At 48.5% G+C, this 8203-nt stretch overlaps 2 protein-coding genes across 2 annotated transcripts; both read left to right on the top strand.

The window, feature by feature from the left end:
- The first annotated feature begins 3093 nt into the window (after positions 1-3093).
- Positions 3094-6967, top strand: LOC119275407 (GDSL esterase/lipase At5g45910-like). The gene is made up of 5 exons (XM_037556231.1): positions 3094-3510; positions 3633-3848; positions 3949-4097; positions 4202-4475; positions 6585-6967. The coding sequence occupies exons 1-5, from the start codon at positions 3264-3266 to the stop codon at positions 6818-6820; spliced, it is 1122 nt and encodes a 373-aa protein (XP_037412128.1). The 5' UTR covers positions 3094-3263; the 3' UTR covers positions 6821-6967.
- Positions 6968-7147: 180 nt separating this feature from the next.
- Positions 7148-7644, top strand: LOC119281075 (protein RALF-like 9). The gene has a single exon (XM_037561711.1). It carries the CDS (start codon positions 7234-7236, stop codon positions 7465-7467), a length of 234 nt encoding a protein of 77 aa, XP_037417608.1. The 5' UTR covers positions 7148-7233; the 3' UTR covers positions 7468-7644.
- The last annotated feature ends 559 nt before the right edge of the window (positions 7645-8203 follow it).

The raw sequence follows: 8203 nt of genomic DNA, 5'->3' as shown, positions 1-8203 counted from the left end.
GCTGGGAGCATGAGAGGAGGAGCCGCATCGACTGTCCATGATGGAGTGGATTTTTGTTAGAAGCGCTCCGATGAGTACTCGCGGAAGGAGGATGGTGTGATTTGGATCTGGATCCTTGCCTCTCTTATAGGCAGCCTATTCGCGCAGCTTGGGGGTAAAAACGTAAAAATACCCTGGCTTTTCGCATTCATACGACACGTGGAAGAGGGCCATTATTAGGCGTAGAAGCCAAGGAGCGCAACATTTATAAGAAAGCTGGACACTATTCGGCAAGCACATGGAATTTGGAGGAGAACCCGCCTTGCAACGCCGAAGACAATATACGTGCCGGACTCATCGTCATTGAAGCCTGGTTCGGTGGCTACTGAGGGAGTCCTGGACTAGGGGGTGTCCGGATAGCCGAACTATCATCATCGGCCGGACTCCAAGACTATGAAGATGCAAGATTGAAGACTTCGTCCCGTGTCCGGATGGGACTTTCCTTGGCGCGGAAGGCAAGCTTGGCGATACGGATATGTAGATCTCCTACCATTGTAACCGACTCTGTGTAACCCTAGCCCCCTCCGGTGTCTATATAAACCGGAGGGTTTTAGTCCGTAGGACAACAACAATCATACCATAGGCTAGCTTCTAGGGTTTAGCCTCCTTGATCTCGTGGTAGATCCACTCTTGTACTACCCATATCATCAATATCAATCAAGCAGGAGTAGGGTTTTACCTCCATCGAGAGGGCCCAAACCTGGGTAAAAACATCGTGTCCCTAGAAGCTAACAGGAGACAAGGGACACGATGTTTTTACCCAGGTTTGGGCCCTCTCGATGGAGGTAAAACCCTACTCCTGCTTGATTGATATTGATGATATGGGTAGTACAAGAGTGGATCTACCACGAGATCAAGGAGGCTAAACCCTAGAAGCTAGCCTATGGTATGATTGTTGTTGTCCTACGGACTAAAGCCCTCCGGTTTATATACACACCGGAGGAGGCTAGGGTTACACAGAGTCGGTTACAATGGTAGGAGATCTACATATCCGTATCGCCAAGCTTGCCTTCCACGCCAAGGAAAGTCCCATCCGGACACGGGACGGAGTCTTCAATCTTGTATCTTCGTAGTCTTGGAGTCCGGCGGACGATGATAATCCGGCTGTCCGGACACCCCCTAGTCCAGGACTCCCTCACCCGTCGTTTTTCCCTTAGTAGCAACATGCCAACAATACAAATATGTGCCTCTCTACCCCTTCTGTAATGAGATGAGGACACTGCAAGATTGAACGTACTACTATGCACCACTTCCACTAAAGATCTACTCATCAACTTGGCCAAACAAAACTCCTAGATTGGAAAGCATTACATAACTATAACAATCACACACAATAAAGTTTAGAAAAGACTCAATTAATTTCAATGAATAATCTAATCATAAACCCACAATTCATTGGATCCCAACAAACACACTGCAAAAAAAGATTACATCGAATAGAACTCCAAGGAGAACATTTTATTGAAGATCAAAGAGAAAGAGATAGATAGCCATCTAACTAATCACTATGGACATGTAGGTCTGTGGTGAACTACTCAAACATCATCAAAGGTGCAGCAAGGTTGATGTAGAAGCCCTCTATGATCGATTCCTCCTCTGATAGAGTACCGGCGGACGCCTCCAGATGGGATAGCGGAAGAACAGAGGCTTGCGGCGGCGGAATAATTGTTTCGAGTCTCGCTCTGGTGGTTTTGGGATTTTAGGGAATTTATAGAAGTGGAATTAAGTCAAGATACGAGGGGCCCACAAGCTCAGGTGGCGTCCCCCCGGGGCATGCCGTGTGAGCTTGTGACCCACTCATATATTTTCTAGCCTCCTCCCTGAGCTTCCAGGGTCCTTCTAGTCCAGAAATAAATCACCGTAAATTTTCATTGCGTTTGGACTTCGTTTGGTATTGTCATTATGCGAAACAATAAATAGGCAAAAACAAGAATAGGTTAGTTCTAAAAAAATAATATAAAATTGTATATAAAGTATACATGATTGATAATATAATAGCATGGAATAATAAAAATTTCTAGATGTATACAAGGTTGAAGATGTATCACACCTTGAGCATAGTGTAGCGGAATGGTGAGAAAATCGTTCTAGTACTCACATCCCCCCCCTCCCCCCCACACACACACACGCAAACGATCATGCTTAACATGGTCATCGACAAAATGATGCTTTGGGTCACGGCGGGTGCAAAGAAATTAGGGTCATTGTGGTTGGAAGAGTAACCCCGTTGATTTTATTGTGGGAACCTTGTAACTCAAACACTATTCTCTCTTAATTAATATAGTGGTGCCTCGATTTAGAAAAAAACAAGTAATACTACTTTAGTGTAATTTCTCCAATTTTCGTACCAACGTACTGATATTTGACACCCTAGGTACTTAGTTCCAAGGTTCGCCACTGATTTGCATCACTTGTCTCATGCAAAGTACTCCTTAATTCTTAGTATTCCTTGAACTAAAACATTTTCTCTATCTTCCAACAATTTGTCAGATGTGCATTAGGGCAAGTATCGAGCCATGGGTAGAGAACCCCTAGGGTTTTAAAAAAACATCTTTGCTAAGTCTCAGTCGACTGAGATATAGCCACACCCGTCACGTGTGTTTTAGCGAAGGGTGTTGCTAGGTCTCACGGGTGTGTCTAGGTCTGAGTCGATTAAAATTTAACCAAGTCTTAGTCAAGTGACATAACTCGCAAGAGAGACAAATAAAAAAAACAGAAAATAAGCATGGATCTCAATGTAAAATCTCATGGATATAGCATCGAAGTCCGAGTAGACCGAGACTTGCAAGACTGTTTAGCAAAACCCCCGCTTGATCGCCCGCAACCGCAAAGCACACGAGCGACCGAACCCGTTAAGAACGTCTTGGAGATTATTCGCTCAATCAAAAGAAAAGAAAAACAGCTTGGGCCTTGGAGACTATTGACCTTGCTGGCTGGGTAGAGTATTCCATCGCGCTCATGACCAAATCATTCGGCCCCACTCTCTCCCCGGAACCCAAGACTTGATCAAACTATTAAACCAGCCAATACTGTCGCACTTTGATCAAAAGATCCTTCCATTACTTTAAGCACCACCACCGTACGTACACACAGCCGGAGACCATCTCCGCGCGAGGATTTAAACGAGCGAGCCGATCGAGCAAAGGCATTAAAACTCGGACAGGTCTCCGGCGGTACGTGACGCCAACCTCGCGGGAAGCGCCGGCGTCTGCGCGCGTGCGATCATGATGATGAGGCGCCAGTTATCGGTCTGCGTCCTCCTCCTGCTCGTGCTCGCGGGGCAGCAGCAGGCGGCGGCCAAGAAGTACGCCGCCATCTTCAACTTCGGGGACTCCCTCGTGGACGCCGGCAACCTCGTCGTGGACGGCATCCCCGAGTACCTCGCCACGGCGAAGCTGCCGTATGGCATGACCTACTTCGGGTACCCCACCGGCCGCTGCTCCGACGGCCGCCTCGTCGTCGACTTCATCGGTAATTCATTGATTAAGCTGGATGATCATCATCAGTTCCTCGCATGGTTGGTTACTCTCAGCTCAGCTAGCGACCGCCATTATCTGAACTGTGTTTGGATTGTCTTTTGTGTGCATGAACAGCGCAGGAGCTGGGGCTGCCGCTGCTGCCGCCGTCGAAGGCGCGCAACGCCACGTTCCACCACGGCGCCAACTTCGCCATCACCGGGGCCACGGCGCTGGACACCAGCTACTTCGTGGCGAAGGGGCTGGGCAAGACGGTGTGGAACTCCGGCTCCCTGCACACCCAGATCAAGTGGCTGCAGGAGATGAAGCCCAAAATCTGCAGCTCCCCCGAAGGTTGGTTGGTCATCGATCCATACATGCATCTTGATTAGTTACTTCAACGTGTAAGCTGATGTGCATGCATTGCGCGCGCCTGCCGGCTTGGTTTGATCAGAGTGCAGGGGCCTGTTCCGGCGGTCGCTGTTCATCGTGGGCGAGTTCGGCGGCAACGACTACAACTCGCCGCTCTTCGCGTTCCGCCCGCTGGAGGAGGTGCACGAGTTCGTGGGGGACGTCGTCAACTCCATCGGCGAGGGAATCGAGGTAATTAAGCGCGCATGCATCCACGTGAGTCCCCGGCCGCCGGCCTGCCGTTCAATTATAAAAATCTCATTGCCGGCCGGCGCGCTCGACGATCGATCGTGCAGAAGCTGATTGCGGAGGGGGCCGTGGACCTGGTGGTGCCCGGGGTGCTCCCGATCGGCTGCTTCCCGGTGTACCTGTCCATCTTCCGGAAGCAGCCGGAGATGTACGGCGGCAAGAGCGGGTGCATCAAGGACCTCAACACGCTGTCGTGGGTGCACAACGTGGCGCTGCAGCGCAAGATCGTGGAGCTCCGGAAGAAGCACTCCGACGTGCGCATCATGTACGCCGACTACTACACGCCCACCATCCAGTTCGTCCTCCACGCCGAGAAATGGGGTGAGTCAACCGTCTCCCTCTCTCCTCCCTCTGTCTCCCGCCCTGGTTTTGTCTTGGCTGTCCGTCGTTTCATCTGTCTGAGTTCCCTCCCTGGCCCGGTCACGGCAGTTTGCGTCTTGGTAGTTTGTTCGGTTCGTTTCGGCAACGCGGACGGCCGCTGACACGCTGGGCCCACCACCTGTCCACGCCACCTTTTTTAAAGAAAAAAAGGGACATAAATCACTTTCACTTCTATTCCAAGAAAACTCATAAAAAAAACTAACAAAAGCCCGGGCTTGAATTTTGTAAGGGAATTTGAATCAACGACGCCACACGAGTAATTATTCATGAGGTGGCGTGAATCGTGACCACCACAAGCATAGGAGGGGAGATGGGGAAGGGACGGGAGAACAAAAGAATCAACGGGGTGATGGGCGCGCGCATGCATTTCCGGGCGAGCAATCCAAACCGGTGGTTGGCCCGAACGCTCCTATTTTTGAGAGGTTCCGTGAGCAAATGCACAAAGACCACGGACCCTTCTCGTGAACGGGATGCGAGGATAAATTTCCCTGAAAAAGAAGCTTCGCTGTGCAGCTACTTGCGTTGGCCGGCATGGCATGGCTCGGTCGCGTCGTCAACATTGCAACCGATTAAGAAACGTGGCCGGGTACTCGATCCCACCGATACTAATTTCGTAGGCACGTACGTGATGCATGACGAGGTTGATGTGACACCTAACTAAACGACCGATGACATATATCTAGCCAATCGATCAATGCAGCCCCACCCCCATACTGCTACATTCTTTTGTCCTGAATGTTTTAGGTGCTATTTATGTGATGTGCTCAATTTATCCAGGCAAAGTATTGAAACAAAATCAGTCGAAACCGCGTGTATAAAAATTACTACTCCTAGTACAATAACTGTGTTGGCATGAGTATCTCTTTCTAATTTATTTGGTTACACATGGTAGAGACGGCTAAGCCGCGTATATACCAAAAAATGCCTGCTAGTTTTATTATTGTATCCCGAAGTCTCACTGGCGCCTTGGTTGCTGATCCATGTGATCCGTAGAGCATTGACCTATTGATGATCAACTGATAGCAGTTGCATAACATGGACGGCTAACAATTTGGGATTTAACTGAGGCAATTGGAATGTTGGGTTTTATGTTGGACTTAAGTGTCATCATTAGAAAAAGGATGAAAACAAATGCATAGAATCGGCCGGCCCTAATGATACTTTAAAGTTACTGTAGTGCACTTGTTGGAAGTTTAAACATAACTAGGAAGTGCAAACTACGATCATCCGAAAGTACAAAAGCAAAACAACACATATACCGAAAATACTTGTCATCAAAATGGACAAAAATGAATGTATCTAATACTAAAATGCGTCTAGATACATTCCCTTTTATTCATTTTGATGACAAGTATTTCCGGACGGAGGGAGTAGCTGTGTGGTTACACATGTATTTGGGGCCATCCACTTGGCATATTCACCTTGTCTGTACTGTACATTTGGGAAGGCTCCCCTATCGTTTTCGTCCCCCTAATCAAGTAATCATACAGCAATTAGGCACAGCCAAGCATGCATTATTCGTCCAACTTGGTCTTGGTTCTAGTACATGGTAGTATCACAGATATGTGTGCACATCAGTTTAATTTCTAATAAGGAGAAAACGACCGCTCGATGTGATCAATTATGTGTAGATTCAGTCCAACAGGCCGATTATTTTTCTTTATAGAAGAAGAAGAAATTGGGCAGGCAGCTGGTGTGCCGCTGTGCACTGATTCCTCACGGCGCTCATTTTCAATGCTGAATTTGTGATGATGACCCTGAAAATGCTGCTATAAATAATTATATATTCTCCATGCCCGGTCAATTTGGAATAGCGCTGCTTAATTAGTCGAAGACGTATTCCGCAATGCTCTCTGTCCGGTCCATTTTAGTTGCCTCTCCCACGAAAGAGCAGGCAAAAGGGAGGGTGTCTGAGAAGTATGACGCACGTTGTGATCCGGGCAATCCGGGTTGGAATCGGACAACGCATTCTAGACATTTGTCTATCTTATCTACTACTATCTGTGTGAGCGACCATAATGATAAAGGGTTGTGATGGATGTGTTGCAGGGATGCTGAGGCAGAAGCCCAGGGCGTGCTGCGGGGCGCCGGGCGTCGGGGTGTACAACTTCAACCTGACGTCCAAGTGCGGCGAGCCCGGCGCGTACGCGTGCGACGACCCGTCCAACCACTGGAGCTGGGACGGCATCCACCTCACGGAGGCCTCCTACGGCCACATCGCCAGGGGCTGGCTCTACGGCCCCTTCGCCGACCCGCCCATCGTCGGCAACCGGAACCTCGAGTAGCACTGTAGCAGCAGTAGTATAGGGCTTGTTTTTGCGTACATGCACATGGGTTACTGTATGTAGAGAAAGGAAAAGAAATCAAAGAACAGACATGTCTTGTGCAGATTAATTAATTATTAATTAATTGGTTCTGTTTGTGTTATTTTATCCCTTATTTGAAATTTATATTTTTTAAGAAAAAAAACTAAATATGATGCCGTTTCGTAAAAAGACGGTCTAAATAGGGCATGCGCCTCTGAGTTCCTCTGGTCCGCTCGTGTTTTAGGCATGGAGCCTCATCAAAAGGAACCCTTTGCTCTGCATCCCCACCAGCTTGGCACACCAATAAGGAGGAACCGTCGTAGGTCACCTCGTATCAAGTTTCTTTGTTTCTCTGTTCTTTCCTTGGAAGAACACAGGAGGGAGGAGCAGGCATGGGGAAGGTGAGCATGCAGCAGCTTGCGCTAGTGGCCCTGGTGCTGGCAAGCCTCGTGTTGTCGGCCCAGGAGGCCGACGGGGCTCGGCCCGAGTCGACCGGCGGCGTCATCAGCTACCGTGCTCTCGTGCGCGGGAATAGCGCCAACACCTCCGACGCCAACGTCCGGCCTTCTGCGGTGGCCAACCCTTACACGCGCGGCTGCAGCAAGATCAACCGTTGCCGCGGTTGATGCGTGCCTGCGTGTGTATCTCTTGTTTTGCTCGAACGTTCGAACGTTGATCCCGTGTGCAAGCCAGGAGTATGATACAACACGCTCGCTTCTTTCATCAATACAAGATCATGCAGTGTTTTCTCTGAATCGATCTGTTTAAAGTTTGATCAAATCCATAAAAAACATTGGCATCAACACTACCAAATCAATTTCACTAGGTCTATTACGAATATGTTTTCATAAGGCGTTATTGACTTCTCCGGAAAAAATGCGTTATTGACTAAATGTATATATCGATACTTTCTATAAAGTTTACCAAACTTGAACACAGTTTAACTTAAGACAATATTAACCTTGTATAGATGATCGAAAACATTACTATTGAGTTGGGGCAATTTCCCAACTACATATATGGACGCCAGTACAGATGGATAACGAGTGATCCACATCCCAACTGGCATCTGCACGACGCGGGCTTCTGCAATGTTTGTCGCCAATGTCAAGCTAACCTGTCGCTTATGTGGGTTTGGTCGATTGTTTGGCATGTATCATCGTAGGGTTCATGTGTTTGTTGCGGCAAGGGCTATCTTGTTGGTTGTCTACAATGAAGTTGGAGTCATTGTCTCAAGGAGGGGTGATTGATAACGACACGTGTAGCCAACCTTGACAAGTCTTTTTCTTGGCGCCGACGGCTTGCGTGTTTTGCGTTGATAGCCAAGGGGGCTAATGGTGTCGTATGCGGTCATGTCCATGA

Source organism: Triticum dicoccoides, chromosome 3B (genome assembly GCF_002162155.2).
Source record: "Triticum dicoccoides isolate Atlit2015 ecotype Zavitan chromosome 3B, WEW_v2.0, whole genome shotgun sequence".
NCBI classification, from domain to species: Eukaryota; Viridiplantae; Streptophyta; class Magnoliopsida; order Poales; family Poaceae; genus Triticum; species Triticum dicoccoides.
Note: the sequence above shows the minus strand (reverse complement) of the source record. Positions and strands in the feature narration are given on the sequence as shown.